This window comes from Babylonia areolata, chromosome 29, assembly GCF_041734735.1.
Source record: "Babylonia areolata isolate BAREFJ2019XMU chromosome 29, ASM4173473v1, whole genome shotgun sequence".
NCBI lineage: Eukaryota > Metazoa > Mollusca > Gastropoda > Neogastropoda > Buccinidae > Babylonia > Babylonia areolata.
In genome coordinates, this window is record NC_134904.1 from 25211468 (window position 1) to 25233967 (window position 22500).

General features: G+C 44.0%; 1 protein-coding gene across 5 annotated transcripts in view; it reads left to right on the plus strand.

The window, feature by feature from the left end:
* Positions 1-22500, plus strand: part of LOC143274744 (meiotic nuclear division protein 1 homolog) — an 83390-nt gene that overhangs the window by 43235 nt on the left and 17655 nt on the right. For 2 of the 5 annotated variants that reach the window (XM_076578655.1, XM_076578654.1), the window contains exon 6: positions 9848-11201. The exons of 1 other annotated variant lie outside the window; for it this stretch is intronic. In XM_076578655.1, the coding sequence (XP_076434770.1) occupies positions 9848-9954 (107 nt within the window). In that variant the 3' untranslated portion in view covers positions 9955-11201. Of the gene's footprint in view, positions 1-9847; positions 11215-22500 lie in introns of those variants that run through there. 2 more of the 5 variants (XM_076578657.1, XM_076578656.1) reach the window with 2 other exon arrangements.

Here is a 22500-nt window from a genome sequence, read left to right on the forward strand (position 1 = left end):
TCAGCATTGCCAGAAAGAGGCAGGATGGTCATGACATGATGGTCATCCTTGCTCTCCTGGAAGAGAGAGATCCCTTCATTGCTGGTCCTGTTCTGAAGAATACAGCCACGGGTATGGTTGAAACACCAAGGTGGATGCACACAAGGCAAACTAAGTGGGAAATAAAATCTTGAAGATGGAAAGCCACAAAGCCACTGAATACACCTTTAGGTCAGAACAGGCTGTTACGATGGCCTCCATAAACACTGTCAAGATCGACGCAGAAGTGGTGGCTATCGAACCTCAACTTCTGTTTCAGCACCTGGTTTCAGCCACAGACACTAAATACGAGGACAAGTGTGAGGTGTTCAGATATGAGCTGTCGAGTCACCCATCATCTCTTTCTAAGTCTTCTATTTTTCTTCGTCAAGGAAATAAAGCCCTTCTTGTTGATGAGATCTGGAAGAGAGTTTCCAAACCCATGCCAGAGAGTGCCTTTCTTGGTGACGTGCGTTTGTTCTGCATGGAGAGGCACTTCTCAAAAATTCCCTGGTCTCGTGGCTCAGCTTACATTTCCATCATTGAAACTTAGACATGTGCGACAGAAGCCTGTGATGGCTATACAAGTGGCCCAAGCACAAAAGACGTCACATATATGTGCAGAACTGAGGGAAAGTCGTCCACTGAGGTTCAGTTTACACCTGACATGACCCTGCATATCGGGGAAGACATGTTTCTGGCCAATCATAAAAACAAGTAACGTTTTATTGACTTGCTTTCTTGTAAGCTGCGGAACAACGGATGCGTGACTTTCTGTTCTGAAGGAGGTGCTGACTGCATGATTGTTGCTGAGGTTCAGGAAAGTGCAAAAGGCAAAGAGACAGTGGTTGTTAACGATGACACAGATCTTTTAGTCCTTTTGGTCTGTCATTTCAAAAGTGATTCAGAGGAAGTCTTTCTCAAGAAAAGCAGAAAGCCGTTCAGGTGCTGGAACATCAAGCAGTTTCAGAGTTCACTTAGCATGCTTATGTCATATCTTGCCTGTCATCTATGCAGCCATATGTTGTGACACAACGTCCCGAGCTTTTGGAACTGGCAAACGGACAGGTTTCCAGAAATTCCTGAGCTCAGAACGACTTTGTGAACTGGCAGAGACATTCCTGAAGAACTTAGAGAAAGGTGAGATTGTTGTTGCTGCTGAGCAGATGCTCTTCTCTTTGTATGATAGGAAGACAGCGTCCACCCTTGACAAGATTAGATACATGATGTTCTGTTCAAAGGTAGCGTCTGGGACAACATTAATACAAGTTCACTCACTGCCCCCAACGTCCTCTGCTACCAAATCCCAGTGTTTGAGGACATATCTGCAAGTCCAACAGTGGAAATGACACACTTGTGCTAGGACAATTGGGCTGGAAGATTGTTGACAACCAGATGGTGCAGCCTTGCACAGCAGACTTGCCTCCTGCTCCTTCCAAGCTTCTGTGCATTATCCGGTGTGATTTCGAGTGTGACTGTGACAAAAAGGTGTACCTGCAGAAAACAAGGTTTTGACGGCTCGCCAGCATGTGGAGAGTGTCATGGAATACATTATTCGAACTCAGCACAGGTGACAACCGCTGAAGAACAACACTGAGAAGGAAGCCTTTGTGAGGATGGACATTATTATGAATTAGTCCAGTAATTCTATGATAAAAAGTGGTCTAATCCCAAAATAATCGCAATATGTTGGGGTTTTTTCAGACTTGCATCTATACTTATTGGTAAAGAATGTCTGCAAAATGTAAGTGTATACTTTAAAAATGCAACCTTAAGACGTATGAAGACAGCTTTGTGTGAATAAGTCGCTCTGCTTATACATTGCCTTTCACGTTAACAATGTGCACAGACTGTCAGGATCTGACATAGATGAATCCATTAGAATAGACAACACCTCATGTATGAATTCCACGCTTCCAGGTCACAGTGGACAAAACATCTACATTAATGACACATTTTGCGCGCGCATGTGTGTGAGTGTGCGCATATCCACATTTGGTGATATTTTGCTTTCAAATTCAAAATAATGTTTTGCCTCTCTCTCTCTCTCTCTCTCTCTCTTTCTTACACACAAACACACACACACACACACACACACACACACACACACACACACACACACACACACACACACACACACACACAGAGAGAGAGAGAGAGTTGTTTGAAATACCCCCACGACAGAAGATAATGATAATAAATAAAATGAAACAGACAAGACAGTTCATAATTAGATAAATAAATGAATAAACAAAAATAAACTGAATGATAAATGTATAACTAACGAACTAAAGATAAAACAAATAGGTGAATAAGTAAATTGATAAATACATAAATAGAAAAAACAAACAAACAAACAAAATAATACAATGTTTTTATAACCCAGACAATGGCTTGTCGTCACATCAGATCACACAAGTGCCTTGATGACCCTCCGTTTCCATTTTACATAAAATTACTAAATAAAGTTGAATATTGTAATTTCTTCTTTTTTAAGCGCATGGTTCACCATACTTCAACACCACATTTTGCGAAGGCAACATGTGAACCTTTCTTCAACGCCACTTTCGTGCTGTCTGTCTAGATGCAAATCAGGAACAAGATAACTGTTATATCAGTTCAGTAACCGATTCAATTGACAGTTATAAGTATGTTTTATTATTCCGAAATCACTAATTGCCAACAAATCAACGTAAAACTTTCACCACGGTCAGGGCAGTACGAAACAGGTTTCACTGCATGGAGTGAGAAAGCGCGGGGAGGAACCAGGCCTGCCCGCAGAGCCCGACTTGACAAGGCGCGAATGACAAGCTGCGGCAGCAAAAAAGTATGGTGTGCTTTTTCTTCCATCTCGGCCTATTTATTTTTCTTTATTTAATTTTCCTGATCTTATCTGACGTTCGATTATCTTCGATTTTTTATGGGTGATAGAGCGAAAAATTCTGAACACGTAGAACCAAAAAAACGTTTTCTTGCAATTTTTTGGAGGTTCGGCCACTTTTTCTCACAGAATTACTAGACTATACACTCCCCTGCCCTTTTCCCTTCCACTCCCATCACCCTCAACCCCGTCCACCCCTCCCCCCTCCCAACCCCCCTCCTTACCCCCCATGTCCATCTCTGGCAGGATGGCATCTGCCTCAATGGTCACCACATGGTGTGGTGTGTTTATCATGAGCTGTTTAGAACAGAATCAGGGCTGGGCAATCTTTCCTCCTCCTTCCCTTCCTCTTTTCATCACCCCCCCCCCCCTTCCCCTCCCCTTCTCCTTGACAATGCTGGGTTCTGTGAGAAAAGTGTTGGATGTGCAAGTCTAGCAGGGTTGGTCCCAGATTGGTCTGTTAACTTCAGCCAATTGGAAACGTTCTGGGTTGGAAGATAGTTTGCATACAGCGCCAGCTTGTGAAGAGGATAAAATGAATAGGCAAGTGGGGTTTCTTTCTTTTCCTTCCTTGAAGCAGGCCAGGAGAGCCGGACAGTCAAGACAGTACCATGGGGGCTGTGTGCTGTTAAGTTAGAGAAATAAACACCTCAATTCATCTTTCTAAAAGACCCTGCTGTGGTACGAGGAGAGAGTGGATTGTGCACCTATCCTCTGCTGTTACCCCTACTCTACCCCCTCTTCACCTTCTACACCTACCCCCACCACTACTCTACTACCCCTTTTAACATATATATATATAATATATACATATATATATATATATATATATATACACATAATATATATATATACACATAATATATATATATATATATATATATATATATATATATATATATATATATAATGTACATTTATATAGCGCCCTTTCTCTCTAAGAGCTCAGGGAGCTTATGAAAGAAAATGTTACAATCATTCATGACCACTCTTTCTCAAAACCCCTCCCTCCCCCCACACCCCCCACTCTCCCTCTCTTGTTCATCATGCATCCAAAGTGAGCTGACAAGTATGGTGTTGGAAAAGAAGGAAGTTGAGAGTTTTAAAAAGACGAGTTTTTAGTGAAGAGCAAAAGGCAGAGATAGAATCAGATACATGGATATGATGAGGAAGGTTGTTCCAGATATGAGAAGCAGCAAAGAGGAAAGACCGTTCACCATAGGTTCTTGTTTTGACATTGAGGAAGTTTCAGTAGGTAACAGTCAGAGGAAGAGCAGAATGTTCTTGAGGGAGTGTAAGCACTGATAAGTTGAGAAAGATAGGTAGGTCCTGCAGAGTGGAAAGAGAATAGCAGAAACATACAACTTTGTATTTAATTCTTGTTTCAATGGGGAGCCAGTAAATGTGATCAGTATGTGGGACTCTGAGAGTCAGACAGGCAGCATTGTTTTGAAGTTTTTGAATTTGCTGAAGAAGATTATGTGGACAGCCTGTGAGAACAGAATTACAGTAGCTGATTTGTTAGAGCACAAAAGCAGAAATAAGAATTTTCGGACTTTCAACAGAAAGGTACCGATGGACAGAGTTAATCCGACGAAGTTCACAATTGACTGTGAGTGCATATTGAGGTTTTGAAGCAAGGATCAAATTACGTTTAATTGTACATTTGTATTGTGACCCACAGTATATACCCTTCTGACCTCCCCACTTATTCTCATTGTTGGATGCTTCAATGTCATTTCTTTTCTAACTTTGCCTTCAAAGGGGACGTTGTATTTGTAAGCACAAGGGACGTATTATACTGAAAGAGGCTACTACCTGGAGCTACTTTCAGTTTCTCTGCATGGGTAAACTAGTAGTTTACACAGGATAGGAATTAGACCCCAGTGGGTCACGGAAAGTATGTTGGATTAAATATGATTTTTTGGGAAAAAATATTATTATTATTATGAGCATCTACACCTAATCTTGAAAATAAGCCCTAGGCATTTACAAATAGAACACATATGTAAATATCAAATAGGAAAAATTGAACACAAGATACCAAACATTATTAAAGATTATTTATCCCCTTCATCCCCCCACACCCTCCATACACACAATATATACAAGCACACTTGCATGCACACACACATCATACCACATGATCATAAATAGTACACAATCAAAAATGCAACCAACTAATTCTGAAACTATAAAAACTCACTCACTCACTAATAGTCATTTTAGTTCATACTGGAAACGGATAAGCTGTTGAGAATTATTCAGGAGGGGGAAAGGTGGGTCTTCACACTGGGTTTGAAAGATTTCAGCGAAGATGAGTGATGGAGAGGCTGAGGAAGTTAATTCCAAAGAAAGGGGGCTCGGTATGAAAAAATGCACTGGCCACACATTTTGGTTTGAGCAGGGGGGATCCTAAGCATGCAGGTGTCAGAAGAAGAGTGGAGTTGGCATGAAGGCTACGTAAGGACAAATGAGATCTGATAGATACTGTGGACCAGAAGCCTCAGTCTGCTTGAAACAAAGAGAGGTGATGTAAATAATTCTTTCTTATACTAGGAGAGACGTGATCAGTTTTAGAGGAACGAAAGACAAGACGAGAAGCATACCGGTAGTTCAAGACTTTCTAAAACCTAGAGTGAGGTAGCTGGGTGAACTGACAAGTAGGGAATTACAGTAATTCAGGCAGGACAGCACAAAGACACAGAGGAGAGTTTTGGTTGCATCCTTATCAGTGAGTAACGTCATTGGTAAATGTTGCATTATGAGTAATAGTCAGTCAGGTCAGGAGCATAGCCCTTCCTACTGGTACCTTGTAACCCAGTACAACCTGCTGCATGTGAAGTCTCCCAATGACGGACCAGGCGGAGGAGGAAACCTTTCCCAATGGCTGTGAAGGTGGAAGAGGATGACCAAAGGGCAGGGGGAGCTCTTATCCTTGGCTGGAAGTCCTCTTAGGAGACGGAACTCCAAAGAAAAAACCTGCACCTGCTAAGACCATTCTACACATGGCAGTATCTGCACCTGTGGGACTCTGAGCGTCGGTAGGCAAGAGAGTGGGGGGGAAGGGACTGCACAACTCCTCTTCACTAAACAAAGTCACCTGTGCTGGTCAGGCAACCAGGCTAATGTCGGAACGACGAGCTAGCCCAAGCCCTGCGGCGATGGAGAAGTGGTAACGGGGACAGGCAGAGGATGCTGCTGGCAGTTCCTAGTCACGACTCTGCACGCAGGCGGCTGTGGGGTGATGGTCGTCCGCCGTAGACTGGGGCAGATGCGGCGCCTGTATTCTCCCACAGCGTCAGAGCAGCCCATTTTAGGGACAGCACTGCTCTCCCCACATGGGGAAGGGGAGATAAAAGGATCCCTAAACAAAGCCTGCCTCACCTAGTACCTAGTAGGAAACCGCACCTACTTGGACATCCAACACTAGCGGTCAAAAACAACAGAAGAAAAGAACCAGGAGTCATGCCCTGACTCTGGGTGCCTGGAATGTTCGCACCCTTTTGGACAGAGACGACAGACCAGAAAGGTGCACAGCGCTCATTGCTAGAATACTTGATTGCTACCAGGTGGACATAGCAGCCCTGAGTGAAACCAGGTTTGCCAGTGAAACCCAGCTGGAGGAAGTTGGAGGAGGCTACACGTTCTACTGCATTGGGAAGCCAGAAGGCACCCCAAGAATCTCAGGCATGGGCTTTGCCATACGAACCAAACTTGCACGACAGCTTGACAGCCTTCCACGTGGGATAATCAATAGGCTGATGACCCTGCGTCTTAAGCTGTCCAAGGATTGCTTCACCACAGTCATCAGCTGCTGTGCGCTGATGATGACCAACCCTGATGACATCAAAGAAGCCCTCTGCGAGGAGCTTATCCGCACCATTTCAGTGGTAGACAGAAAAATCCTCGTGGCCAAAAGTCCTAGGACAGCACAGCACTGGCAAGTGCAACTCCAACGGACTGCTTTTTCTCTCACTCTGCGCGCAGCATGGACTGACCATCACCAACACCCTCTTCCAAAAAGCGGACAAGTACAAGAACACAACGATGCACCCCCGCTCCAAGCAGTGGCACATGCTGGACTATGTGATTGTCCGGCAGAGGGACAGAGGTAATGTTTCCATTACATGCTGCTAAGCAGCATGAGAGGAGCAGTCTGTTGGTCGGACCATCGCCTGGTACTCAGCAAGATGAACATCAGACTTGCACGCAAGCTCCAACCAGCCAGGCAGAAACCCCCTAGGAAGCTGAACATCCACCGCCTCCCTATCACCAAGGATGTGCTGCAGCAGCAAATCCAAGCAGCTCTCCAAGAAATTCCTGCATCGACTGATGTAGAAGAGGTATGGAGCACCTTTAGAGATGCTGTGTACACAGCAGCAGCTGACACACTCGGCTTTGTACAGAGGAGCCACAAAGACTGGTTTGACGAGAACGACTCTGGAATCTCCAAACTCCTGAACACACTGTATATACAGCATCAGGATCACATTTCCGATAAAGACTGCCACAGGAAGAATAACTTGCAAACCAAGCAACTCCTACAGAAGAGGCTGCGTGAGATGAACACCTGGTGGGAGAGAAAGTCTGAAGAACTTCAGTCCGCTGCTGATGTTCATGACACGAAGACCTTCCATGATGGTCTCCAAGCTGTGAATGGGCTGAGAGTTACAGGATCAACTCCTGTCCGAGCCTTGGACCAGACCACTCTCCTGACAGACAAGAAAGACATCTTAGCCCACTGGGCAGAACACTTCAACACCCTCCTCAACAGGGACTCGTCCATATCTGACGTGGTAATTGCAGCCCTCCCACAGCTATCAGTCAGTGACTCGCTAGTTGCCCCTCCCACCAAGGCCGAGACCTGGAAGGCCGTGAAGCTGATAACATCAGGAAAAGCACCAGGAGTGGATGGAATCCAGGCCGACATCTACTAGTATGGAGGTGAGGCACTGACAGACCAGCTGACCACCCTGTTCCAGTCTATCTGGGAGAGAGGGGAGGTCCCCCAGAATTTCAAGGATGCTTCAGTTGTCCACATTTACGAATGGAAGGGAGACAAAACATCCTGCAATAACCACCGTGGAATCTCTCTCCTATGCATCGCCGGAAAGATCTTCATCCGCATCATACTGAACAGACTGGTTGACCATGTCTCCAACACAGTCATCCCTGAAGCACAGTGCGGCTTCCGTTCAGGCAGGGGAACATGTGACATGGTGTTTGCCATACGCCAGATGCAAGAGAAGTGCCGTAAGCAGAACAAGAAGCTCCACATGGGCTTTGTAGACCTGACTAAGGCCTTCGACACGGTGAACCGCCATGGTCTGTGGAAGATCCTCCTAAAGTTCGGCTGCCCAGAGAGCCTAATCCAGCTGATTGCATCATTCCACAATGGCATGCAGGCGAGAGTACAGGAAAATACTGGCATGTCAGATCCGTTCCCTGTGGTAAATGGAGTGAAGCAGGGCTGCGTCCTGGCACCCACACTGTTCTCCATTCTCTTCTCTGCCATGCTGATTGATGCCTTCCAAGACTGTGACCGGGGCATCTACATTCAGTTTCGCACAGATGGCAAACATTTCAACTTGCGGTGACTCCACGCTAGGTCCAGGGTGTTTGAGGCACTGTTGAGAGAGTTCCGCTTTGCTGATGACTGCGCACTTGCTGTACACACCCATGAAGACATGCAGTTCATTATGGACAGGTTCTCAATCTCCTGCAGGCGCTTTGGACTCAACATCAGCCTCAGCAAGACCGAGTCCATGTATTAACCAGCTAGCTCACAGAATGCCAGTTCTTCCCCCCCACCTGCAATCAAGATCGATGACACAGAGATCAAGTCAGTCGACAAGTTTTGCTACCTGGGCAGCACCCTATGCAGCAATGGAGCCCTTGATGCAGAATGATGCTGTGCATCACCAAGTCCAGCTCCCCCTTTGGCAGACTCAGCAACAGGCTGTGGAACAACAAAGGCATCAGGCTCAGCACCAAGATGAAAACCTACAGAGCTGTTGTGCTGACCACCTTGTTGTACCGCTGTGAAACATGGATGACGTATTGCCGTCACATTCAACAACTTGAGCAGTTTCACCAGAGATGCCTACGAAAGATCCTTGGCATAAAGTGGCAAGACAGGGTGTCCAACCTCCAGGTCCTAGAGAGGAGTGGCCTGCTCAGCATTGAAAGCCTGCTGATCCAGTGCCAGCTACGCTGGACAGGACATGTTGTCCGTATGACAGACAGCAGGATCCCGAAGATGCTACTCTATGGCCAGCTGGAGGAAGGCCACCGCGAACTTAGAAGACCCTGCAAGTGCTTCAAAGACACCTTGAAGACAACCTCAAAGCCTGTGACATAGGCATCGCATCCTGGGAAACTGATGCCCTTGACCGCTCTTGCTGGAGGATGCTGTGCTCTAGTGGCATAAAGACATTTGAAAACAAGAGAATGCTGGCCATTAAGGAAAAGCATGAGGAAAGGAAGCAGGACTCTACTTCTGAAGACGTTTTCCCTTGCAACACCTGTGAAAAGTACTGTGCATCCAGAATTGACCTCTTCCCCCATATGAGGACACACACCGACAGATAAGCCTGCCTGCCTACTCATCCGTCGGTCCGACGGGAGACTCCATCAAAGAGAAGCAAACCCTGACCCACATGTGATTTTGACATGCCATACTCCATTACACACATACATACACACAAAATGTGGCCATGAATGCAGACTTGTATAGATGTGGTGCATGTGTGCATTTCTCTGTGTGTGTGTGTGTCTAAGATACCCAGATGCTGATCTGAACATTTGCAATTCATGATTTATAAATAACTCAAGCAGTCAAGTAGAAATAGAAGAAATCCTATCAGCTGTTGTTTTGAGCAAATAGTGCCCTTTTCTGAGTTCACACATAAGATTCACAAAGACAGTTATGGTTTGTGTCTGCAGATAACGTGTTTTCAATCAAGTCCTGGGTGAAGAACAAGTTCTGCTTTGAGGAAAGAATTCTTGATCAACAGTTTGATATTCCTTCAGATTTTGACTACATTGAGTGAATGGCATGTGGTTGGTGCATTTTTGTTTGCAAATAAGAAACAAAATCTGTAATGATCAAGCTGTATTGATGACTGAAAAAAAAAAATGGTGATGGCTTACTGACAGCATTTTTTGGTGTAAAATGTTCAAAAGCCCCTGAAAAGTGAGTATGCTTGCCAGTAAAGATTTCACCATCCAATATCACTTCCATTGAAAAGATGTTAAAACTGAATGAAGGAGAAGTTTCTTCACATGTTTACCTTTTCCTCCATGCAAGCAGTCTGTGAAATACTTACTGAGCAGTCAGTGACAGTTTGGTATGATGGGTATATGTATGTATGTTCTTGTAATGCCGAGAGTTTGGTGGATGAGTATGATTCTGTGTATTCATGTAAACATGATATGATGAGAAAGAATCGTTATGTGGAACCATGACTTTCGAAGAATGTTTGAAATAAAAGGAACAGGCCAAACTGAACACTTAAGGTTTGCTGATATAGAGAATCTTTGTGAAGGTCACATGAATTTCAATGATACAGAAAAGAACTAAACATTAACAATTAACAGATGTTTTTGTCATGTGCTGTGTGTGAAAGAGAGACTGGGACAGGGAGAACACATTGTGTTCACTTATATGCAAGTGTGCAAGAGCTGCATGTTTGCTTTTTGACTCACTTGTGTAAACAAAGTGAGTCTTATGTTTTAACCTGGTGTTTGGTTGTCTCTGTGTGTGTCTGTGTGTCCGTGGTAAACTTTTAACATTGCCATTTTCTCTGCAAATACTTTGTCAGTTGACACCAAATTTTGCATAAAAATAGGAAAAATTCAGTTCTTTCCAGTCATCTTGTTTAAAACAATATTGCACCTCTGGGATGGGGGGGAAAAAAGAAAAAAAAGCCAAATTATATGCAAACTGAATTTTCTGTTTATATTTTTTTTAATTCTCTAAACTTGACACTTTGATCTGATATTCTGACACAGCATCAAGAGCAGTCATTTTTTTAATATTTTTTGTTCAAACAGGAACTTCTGCTAAGCATGGAAGTTATATTTCTGGTGCATGTCTTTGGTGCAGATAGTAATAAAGGGAAATTAATCTGTAATTAATGCTGGGGGGTTAGTTTGCTTTAAACTGATCTTTCACATCTTAATCATTACATTTTGAAATTATACTCAGTACATAAAAAGATTGTGTGTTTTACTCTCAGTGTACAGGGCTTTCACTATGTTCATTCACCCAAGTGGTCTTTTTCGGAAAATACTAAAATCAGTACTACAAGTAGACTTTATAGATCTATTGGCTGAGCCCTGAAGGTCATGGGCAAAAATAAGTTGCGTACACATACATATTTATGCATATTCAAAGCGCGTGCTCATATTCCTCGCAAATGCGAAGGACACCATTTTGTTTCAAGTTGTTGACCTGCCCGTTCAATCCTATATTCAATCGACAATACACGATAAAATGTGATGGAAAGTTGGAGAAGGAGACCGTTATATATTTATTCAGAGAAAGATTTGCGAACGCCTCATCACTTACTGGATTATGCCCCAAACTGCCATAAAAATATCAACAAAATCAGTCAGAATTCAGTTAAAAATAATAAACCACGAGAGTTAATACCCTTGATGAAATGTAAAATTTCCAGTCTTGACTTTTCTCAAAATTAAGTCCTTTTCACTTCATATGGTGTTTAGAAGTACTTGTACTTGGCTCTACATGTTATTAGTTTAACAGAATACTCAATTTTCATATCAGCTTTAAAACTATAAAACTAGAATGAACATAAAAGAGAAATTGAATTGACTGTGTCGTATATTCCCAGCGGGTGTAACTAAACTTGTACATCTATATAGATCCAGAGAAAACGGTTAAATGTTGCAGTGTGATTGCAGCGATAGCCACATCTCCTTTACCGCTGATTTAAAAAGGATTTTTAATTGCCCTTAAAGATTTTTTGAATGCCCAAGATACACCAGAATAATATGATTTAAACAGCGTTCTCACTGCGAATACTGCAATCAATTTATCGCCCTTAAAAAAGCATGTTTAAATGTTAAATTTTTTAACGTCAGTTAAGGAGCCACGATAGTGTATTGGGTAAGACAGTTTCTTCTCACCCGAACACGCGGGGTTCGTATCTGCCTTCAGGACTCTTTTTTCTTTTTCTTTTTTTAACCTGAAGCTTTATAATAACAAATACAGAACACATTTTAACCATTGGATTTTTTTTTTTTTTAAGTGTATCACAAGTGAGTCTTGAAAGCCTTGCCTCTCTTGTTTTTCTTGATCTCTTTCACTTGAGCTTTTCACTGGCCCATGTTACAACTTTACTGCTGAAGGTAAAGAGGTTCACTAAAATGTTTGTTACCTGAATCACAACCACATGAACTGGTCCAAGCTTTCTTTCCTCGTTTTATTTCTTAATGGACTTTCAAATAGTGCAGTTTCTTTTTATTGGCTCATGTGTGTAAACAATGTGAGCCTATGTAATAACCCAGAGTTCGGTTGTGTGTGTGTGTGTGTGTCTGTGGTAAACTTTAACATTGTCATTTTCTCTGGAAATACTTTGCCCATTGACACCAAATCTTGCTAAAAAAAAAAAAAAGAGGCAAAAATCAGCTCTTTCCTTACAGTACAATTATTATGATGTTACACATTTTGTTAGACCACAAACATTTTTTTAAAAATAAATTTTTCCCTCAAAAAGCCATTTAAATGTTATAATATGTTGTTTTTTTTACAACACTTTTGCAGTTTTACCTCACACAGTGACAGACAGATTCATACATAACTCTTTCTCATTTTGGTCAAAATATCAAGAACCCCTGTTTTGTAGTTTAATAATAACAATAAAAATATAATAATAATGGATACTTATATAGCACACTATCCAGAAATCTGCTCTAGGTGCTTTACAAAAACACTTTGTTAACATAAAACATTACATCTATGTTACATACACACACCAAAATGTGACTACACACACACACACACACACACACACACACACACATACACAAACACACACACACACACACACACTGCATACATACATTTTAACATACATGTGTATCTAACAGCTACCCTAACACATACGCACACATAGGCAGGCACAAACTTACATAAATGCACGCACACACAATACACATTCATATACATGCATGTAGTTATGTACACATACATATGTATACACACATAGTCAAGCACAGCTAACGCAAAGGAAGTGGACCTGCCACAATTGAACTTACTGCTGAGGGAAAAGGTTTTGAGACGAGATTTAAAAGATGCGAGGGAATCAGAATGATGGAGGTTATCAGGGAGTTTGTTCTACGTCTTTGGCGATTGAAAAGAAAACGATCTGTGTCCATAGATCTTACTTCTGATGTGAGGTATCCTGAGAAGTTGAGTATCAGAGGAAGAACGGAGCTGGTGAGACAGGGTATAGATATGGAGGAGTTCAGAAAGATACTTGGGGCCAGATCTGTTGACTGCAGAAAAGGTCAGAGTGGATAGCTTATAGTCTATTTGATCAGAAACAGGCAACCAGTGGAGAGACTGGAGAGGAGAAACATGGTCAAATTTAGAAGCTGTGCCAGTGAGTCTGGCAGCGTTATTCTGAATTCGTTGGAGTCTAACAGATATTTGGGAAGGCCAGCCAAAAGAGAGTTGCAGTAATCCAATCTTGAGAGAACCAGAGAGCATACAAGTGTCTTGGTTGCATCGGTTGAGAGATAGTGGCGGATAGAGCTGATTCTTCGCAGTTCCAAATAGGCAACTTTACAGATATTTGAAATGTGCTGTTGGAAGGAAAGAGACTGGTCTAGGATTACACCAAGACTGCGAACAGAAAGAGAAAGTGAAACAGGTATGCTATTGATCAGAACAGAGTCAGGAAAGGAAGGATGTTGACGAAACTTCTTTGGACACGTTATCACAAATTCAGTCTTATCATCATTTAGTTGCAGCTTGTTGAGAGTCATCCAGTCCTTTAGGCCAGCAATGCACTCCTGTGTTCAAGTCACCAGTGCATCAAATTCAGCTATGGAAGCCGACTGATAAAGTTGTGTGTCATCAGCAAAGCTCTCATGCGACATCGCATGATGACTGATGACATCCGACACAGGAGCCGCATACAGCACGAAAAGAACAGGACCTAGGACGGACCCCTGTGGGACACCATATTTTAAGGCAGATACTCTAGAGTATCTTCCATTTACACACACTTTCTGTGTATGATCTGACAGGTAAGATGTGATCCATGTTAGTGCAGGTAGTTAGAATTTTTCAGAAAAATTAGTTATAATATATTTGCAAACATTTGCCACTTGCATTAAAATTATGTAATTTTAATGGGAAGTCAGTCTCAAGATATGAAGGGATATAATTTCCTTATTAATGATCTAAATCACCATACAGAATGATTTACAAAATATGACTTAATGCATAAATAGGCCATTTTGTTTTTCATTTAATGTGAACGCGTTAATGTATTTACATTCAACCAAATGTTCGGATTAAAAAAAACAACATAGGAGCATCCTTGACGACACGCACATGCGTGCAACAGTTATCTGTTGGTGCATTCTCCTTGCGCTGTAATTTGTTGACTTCCTTCCGGAAAATATTAGGAGGCATGTTTTCATTCAAACCAAAATAGACTGATCTTCATCCTTGAAGAAGAGGCACACACAGGTCAGAATGCGGAATTATTTATTCGTCTAGAGAACAACTGAGGAGTTTACAGTTCAGCCATTTTGGATTGCCCCCCGCCTTGCGAGTTCCACCCCTTGCATATACTACATATCCCCCCCTTTAAAACCATTAACAATCATACAAATGATGTGAACGGAAAATGTCCTGGTTTGCTGTCTCTATCTTAGTCTTTGAATTCTACAGTTAAAAATGAAAAGCATAAATCATTATTTTAAACATAAAGGTCAATTAACACTACTGTTCTGCTCCGCCTTCTGCATCTGAAAGGTAAAAAAAAAAAATGTATGTTCTGAAAAGGCTTTTAGATCCGACTCCATTTCTGTCCATACATCTCTGAACTACTGCACAACATAATCTTTGAAACGTGCTGGTAGTTTCTGGTGACGACTGGCGGGCCGAGAGGCTGGCTTAGGTGCCGGATTTGGTGCTGCAGTCCCCTCCAAACTGCGGGGCCCGCGGTCCTGCGTCGGGCTTGGTGCTGCTGTTACCTCACCAGTGCTGGGTCCCTGGTCCTGTGGCTGCATCGTTCTTGAGTCTATCAGCGGCGTGGTGGACTCTGGTTGGTCCACCCCTGGTGACAGCTGCAATGATGGCTGTGGGCTTAATGGTGGTATTGGTAGATCATCAAGCTTGGGCTGACCGAGCTGGTGGTCTGGCTTCTGAGACTCCTGTTGGTTGCTGGCCCGTGACAGTATGTGGTCGACATGTCGCTTCAGGTGACGGCCGTCCACCACTTGAACCAGGTAAGACAGGGGTCTTGTAGCCTGCATCACCACCCCTGGCAACCACTTCTTGCCCACTGAAAGATTCTTGATGTGCACCAGATCACCTGCTACATAGTTTCTCCTTTCAGCATGGTTATGGTTCAGTTTCTGTTGCAGCTGCCTCTGGGCAACTTGCCAATCCAAGACAGGCTGGATTAGGTCCCAACGTGTTTGCACCTTCCTATTGAACAGGAGTTCTGCTGGTGACAACCTGTGGTTGTCTGAGGGGTGACCCGATATGCGGACATGAGTCGGGGAAACTCAAGTCTGTATTGAGCTGCTCGTCATTTTCTTCAGGCCTTGCTTCAAAGTCTGCACAGCCGTTCGGCTAGCCCGTTGGTGGATGGATGATAGGATGCTGACTTAATGTGCCTTACTCCATTCTTGCACATGAATTCATTGAACTCCTCACTGGAAAAACAGGTCCCGTTGTCTGTGACCAAGGTTTCTGGTAAACCATGAGTTGCAAAAGAGTGGCGCATTTTTTCAATGGTTGCGTTTGACGTGGATGTGTTCATGGGGTATGCGTCAATCTACTTAGAGTGAGCATCTGTGATGACCAAGAACATCTTCCCTAAAAAAGGACCAGCGTAGTCAGCATGTAGTTGTGTCCATGGATGATCCGGCCATTCCCAAGGATGAAGAGGAGCACTGGTGGGCTGGTTCCGAAGGCTCTGACAGATCTGACACCCTCTCACTGTAGCTTCGATTTCACTGTCCATGTTTGGCCACCAGATATATGATCTCGCCAAGTGCTTCATTTGAGTCATTCTTGGATGGGCGTCATGCAAGTCCTGTATCAAAATCTTGCGGCCTTTGGGTGGCACTACCACCCGAGTTCCCCACAGCAGGCAGCCGTGCAGTACACTGAGTTCTGTTTTCCGAGCCAAGTATGGTCTGAATCTCTGGTCTGGATGGTGTTCAGGCCAGCCTTTCAAGACAAAGCTTTTTACTTGTGCAGGTACTGGGTCATTGTCAGTCCACTGTCGAATCTGGCTGGCCATGACAGGCATGGTCTCCACTTGATCCATTAGGAGAATGATCTCCCCCGGTTTGAGCTCGGTTTCTACTGTTGTCTCGAGTGGCAGCCTGCTGAGACCATCAGCGTTGCTGTGTTTCCAGCCCTCTTTGAACTTGAGGTCATACTCATATGCCACCAAAGTCACTGCCCAGCGTTGAATTCGGGTGGCGACCATGCTGGGGATTTGTCTGTTCTGCCCAAAGAGCCCCAACAATGGCTTGTGGTCTGTATAAATGTCAAACTTCTGACCATTCAGGTACTGGTGGAACTTCTTCACCCTGTAAACTATGGCGAGTGCTTCCTTCTCCACCTGACTATAATTCTTCTCTGCACTGTTCATCGTCCTAGACGCAAACGCTACCGGTCTCTCGCTGCCATCCTCCATCTGGTGTGATATCATGGCTCCATGCCCATAGTTAGAGGCATCACAGGAGAGGATGATGTCTTTAGTGGAGTCAAAATGGACCAGTACCTGGGGTGAACGAAGTAGTTTAATGGACTCTAACCACGCATTTTCTTGCAGTTCTTCCCAGGACCAAGGGATGCCTTTCTGCAGCAGGGAGTACAGGGGGGCCAGCACCGTTGACAGGTTTGGCAGGAATATGGCATAATAGTTCACCATACCCAGATAAGCCTGTAGTTGTTTGACATCTACCGGTCTAGGCATCTCCTCAATCGCACTTACTTTCTCTGGCGCAGAGCGGATACCCTTCTGGTCAATCCTGAGACCCAGGTAGATTACCTCAGTGGCCATGAAAACACATTTGTTCTTTTTCAGCTTGGCCCCAGCCTCTTTCAGTTTTGTCAACACCATTTGTAGTGTCTTCAAGTGTTCTTCCCGTGTCTTTCCTGATACTAAGATGCCATCAATGCGAACATAGACACTTTGCAGCCCTTGCAACAGGTTTTCCATGGTTTGCTGAAAAATACCTGGCGCTGATGACACCCCATATGGCAATCTGTTGTAGCGGTAATGGCCCTGGTGTGTGTTGATGGTGGTGAATTCTTTGGAGTCCTTATTCAGTTCCAGCTGCTGGTAGGCCTGCGTCAAGTCCAATTTGGAGAAAAACTTTCCTCCACTGAGTTCCGCCTACAGGTCGTCCATTTTGGGAATGGGGTAGTTGTCTAACTTGGACATTTACCTTGTAGTCTCCCCAGATGCGGAGACTTTTGTCTGGCTTCACGACTGTGACAATGGGCGCCGCCCAGTCTGAAAATTGCACTTTCTCAGTGGTTCCCTCTGACTCTAGTCTATCCAGCTCTTGGCCTACTTTTTCATGTGGAGCATAAGGGACTGGATGTGGTTTGAAGTAGCGTGGCTGGGCTGCAGGGTCCATGAAAATGTTGGCTTGAACACCTTTGATGGTGCCTCTACTCTCCTTGAACAGTTCTGAGGCCTCATTCAGAATTTTTTCTAGTTCTGGATCAGTAGTGCCTTCTGTCACCATCTGACACCAGTTCTCGGGTCAGTCCAGTTGGATGTGTTTCAGCCAGTCTCGACCCAGCAAACATGGTCCAGGTCCCTTCACCACAATTACCTGGAGGATCCTTGGGGGACTTCTTTTGTATGTCACTGAGCACTAGCCTGCCCCCAGCACCGGAATCTCTTCACCTGTGTACGTTTTCAGTCTAACGGTTGGACGCCTTCAGTGGAAAACAAGCCCTTTGTCTAATCCTTTTCAATGTCTCTTCATTGATCACCGTCACCGAGGCCCCCATATCAATCTCCATCTCTACGGAGACGCCCTCCAGTTCCACTGTAGCCAGGTGTGGTGTTTCTTTGCTCTCCACCTTAAAAACAGAAAACACATCTGCGTCAGGTTCGTCGTCCACTTTTTTGATGGGTCCGCATGATCTTGGGTTGCTCCTCAAGTCCCTCTTGTGTCATTCACGTTCAGCACGAAACAACCTGCACTCTCGCTGAAGATGGCCTTTCTTTTTACAGTACCAACATTCAAGGTCTTTCAATGAATGATCTCTCATCACTACTTTGACATTACTCTATCCTCCTGTTGACCTTCCACCTTGTCAATGCTAACTGTGCTCTGACTTCCCCCACCTGTGGCCCCCACAGCGTTCTCCTGCAGATCTACAGCACTCTTTTCTGCTGACTCCATAGCCATGGCAACATCAAACGTTCACTCAAAAGTCAAATCTTTCTCAGAGAACAAGCGTCTTTGAATGCAATTATTGTTAATACCACAGACTAATCTATCCCTCAGCATCGATTCAAGTGACTCGCCGAAGTTGCAATCTTGCTATAGATTACGTAGGTGCGATACATATTTTGCAACTGATTCCCGCTCATGACGTGAACGTGTGTGAAACTTGAACCTCTGAACGATTTCAGACGGTTTGGGCTGGAGGTGATTTTGAAGGAGTGTTTTCAGTTCCGCAAAAGTCTTGGTCCCAGGTTTGGCTGGAGCAAGCAAATCGCACATGAGCTTGTATGTAGATCCACCACAAGCACTCAAAAATAAGGCTTTCTTCTTGTTCTCCTCAGTAATGTCATTGGCGACAAAATAATATTCCATACATCTGTATACTGACCCCAATATTCCTCTTCTGCAAGTCCCAACTCCTTGAGTTGTCCCAAAGCAGCCATCCACGTTGCCAAGTGAAGTAGAGGCACACACAGGTCAGAATGCGGAATTATTTATTCGTCTAGAGAACAACTGAGGAGTTTACAGTTCAGCCATTTTGGATTGGCCCCCCCCCCCTGCCCCCCCGCCTTGCGAGTTCCGCCCCTTGCATATACTACAATCCTCGTCACAAACAAAACAACAAGAAAATAAAAATATTCAACCCAAAACATACATTCTTTATCGTCCGTACCAAACAAACAATGAACCCCCAAAACAACGCAAGTGACAATGCTGATCAACGAAGACCAGATCAATGATTCATGTAGGAAAGTTTCGATTTCAGGCTTGGAAGATCGTTTCGATAGTTTGCAATGACAGGCTACATTATTGAATGGAAGTGAAAGCGGCCGCTGGATTTTAATTGCATTAGTCATTGTGCAAGCACATGGAGCATAATTTTCACGAATGACTTCAAAAAATTAACTTTTAAAAACTTTTCATTTCAAGTGTATGTTACCTGCCTTCGACAGTGCTGCTTCTATCTTGAATATGTAATACGCATGCACTTTGACACACTGATAAGTCAGAAAAAAAAGACATATTACAGATATTATCAATTATGTTAAAGGAATGTTTACAGAATTACTGAAAAAGGTAACTAACAAAAAAACACTTGATGGATACCTTTTCTTTGCATTTTTTCCAAATTGTGAAGCATCGTGGGATAGTGTTGCGTTGTTCGAGGATCAAGGTGGGTGGATGTTTTCAGTGTTTGCTAAGTACGAAGTTAGTGAAAGAAAAAAAAAATTAAACTTACTTACTTGTACTTGTATATTGCGGTGTTGAAGGCCTAACCGGCCTGTTCACCGATCCAGAAATATCTCTCACTTATTATGCAGCATGCGTGGCATATTAATGGTGACAGGCTGGGTCGTACAGTGTAGGCAGGCTCTTCCAATGCGTGTCCAGTCTGTTTTTAAAGGCGTTTACTGATGGGGCGGTCACCACACTATCAGGGAGGCCATTCCAAACAGTGACGACTCTCTGGGAAAAATACCCAGCACGCAAGCTCAGCCTGCAATGACCCTTGGCCAGCTTGAGGGTGTTTCCCCGGGTATCCCTGCCTTGAAAGAGGTGCAGCACGGGTCGATCTGTGTCGTATATTCCGTGTACGTACTTGTACACATCTATCATGTCACCTCTTGTTCGGCGATGTTCCAGGCTAGGCAGTCTCAGACTAGCGAGACGCTCTGGGTAGGACAGCTGCTTCAGGGAGCCTATCAGGCGGGTTGCTCGCCTCTGTACATCCTCTATGTCAGTGCGTAGGGTCTTATGTCTTGGCTGCCAAACTGAATGACCATATTCAATGACTGGTCTCACCAGGGACTTATAGAGCGAGACAAAGGTTTCTGGCGTGAGATGGTCGAAAGACCTTCTTATGACCCCTAGGACTTTGTTGGCTTTTGCTGTTGCATGTGCCACATGATTTTTGAAGCTTAGGTCTTTGTCCACCAGTACACCCAGGTCTCTCTGTACGTCACTCTCCTCCAGCCAATGTGTGCATTCCACTCCCAGAGGATCCCGTCCTCTCATGCAGTAGTGGGCTGCTTCCTTAGGGTTGCCCAATCTTAGGACGCTGCATTTATCTGGATGGAAACGGAGTTGCCAGTCCATGGACCATTGCTGTAATCGATTTAGGTCCTCTTGGAGCATACCCCTCGACTCACTATCGTCACTGCATGAGAAAATCTTGGTGTCATCTGCAAAGAGCTCGACATGACTGTGGACATGACGTGGCAGGTCATTGATGTAAATGACGAAAAGTAGAGGCCCTAAGACGCTGCCTTGAGGGATGCCGCTCGTCACCTTTGCCTGCTCTGATCTTACGCCGTTAACTATAACACGCTGTGACCTGTCAGAGAGAAAGTCTCTTATCCATTCAAGGACCTTTCCGCTGATGCCATGTGCTTTCACCTTGGCCACTAGTCTGCGATGAGGCACGCTGTCGAAGGCTTTCATGAAGTCCATGTACACTGTGTCCACCCCTCTGCCTGCATCAATCATCTCAGTCCAGATGTCCAAAGTCTCCAGCAACTGAGTTGTGCATGATCGTCCCTGCGTAAAGCCATGTTGTTGCCTGCTGATCAGTTTATTTTCTTGTAGATGTGCTGTGACCTGTTCTCGGACAAATGTCTCCAAAATCTTGCAGAGTATGCAGGTTAGACTTACTGGCCTATAGTTATTTGGGCTGAGACGACTGCCTTTTTTGAAAATTGGTGTAACGTTTGCAGTTCTCCATGTGTTGGGGATTACTCCAGTGTCCAAGGACCTTCTGAAGATCATTGTAATAGGGGTAGCAAGGACGTCAGCTAGTTCTACCAACATGCGCGGAGTGATTCCATCGGGTCCAGGTGCTTTACCAGTCTTCAGGTTGGCGAGGTGCTTCCTGACGGCTTCTTCTGAGATGACAACATCGAACAGCTCAGAGTTAAACTGGTAGTCTGGTATCTCTGGTAGGTCACCTTCCCTCTCTGTGGTGTAGACACTCTGGAAAAAGTCATTCAGGAGATCTGCTTTCTCCTTGTCCGTTGATGTTTTTGATCCGTCTTCCCTCTTCAGGTCAGCAATGCCAGTTCTGGCCTTGGTTTTAGATTTGACATATGACCAGAATGACTTTGGGTTTATTTTTGCCTGCTCTGCGATGGCTGCTTCCAGTTTCCTCTTCGCCTGACGGCAAGCTTTGGCTGCCCTATTTCTCGCCTTGGCGTATGCCTGGTAGTCCTCCCCTGCCCTGCTTTGTAACCACCTTCTGTATAGCTTGTGTTTTGTGCGCACTGACGTCAGGGTCCCTCCATCCAGCCATTTCTTCCTCTGGCTTCCGAGTGCTGTTGTTATGGGAACATTTTTCCTCGTACATTGGTCGAGCTTGTTCTTTAGAAATGCCCATTGATCCTCTACGGCAAGTTGTTCTAGTTGTTCCTTCCAGTTGACTGCCTGGAGCTCTGCTTTCATTGCCTCATAGTCAGCCTTATTCCAGTTGTGTCGTTTCTGATTGTTTTTTGCTCTGTAAGTACCTGCAATGTTGATGACTAGCGTTGCATGGTCACTCTTTCCTCTTTTATTGTGTACAAGTTTTGTCAAATGTTTATCTTTATTCCGGTGTTGTGTTACTGCTAGACAGATAGGCATGATGTTAAGAGTAAATGAAAACAGAAGAAATCTGGTCGTGTGGGTCGTTTTCTCAACCAGTTTGGCAACCAACCTTCTCTTATCGAAAGCCGTAACATTTAATAAGAATAATAATAATGATAGTAATACTAATAACATTTTTTTCTCGTAAGTTGTGTCACATCGCTAAAGTAATACACAGAAAAAAACAGTTTGATGATTGTGACTATTGAACTTGTATGAGATATGTCAGTCCATTGTGTAAAATAACAATAATCAATATATATATATATATATATATATACACACAT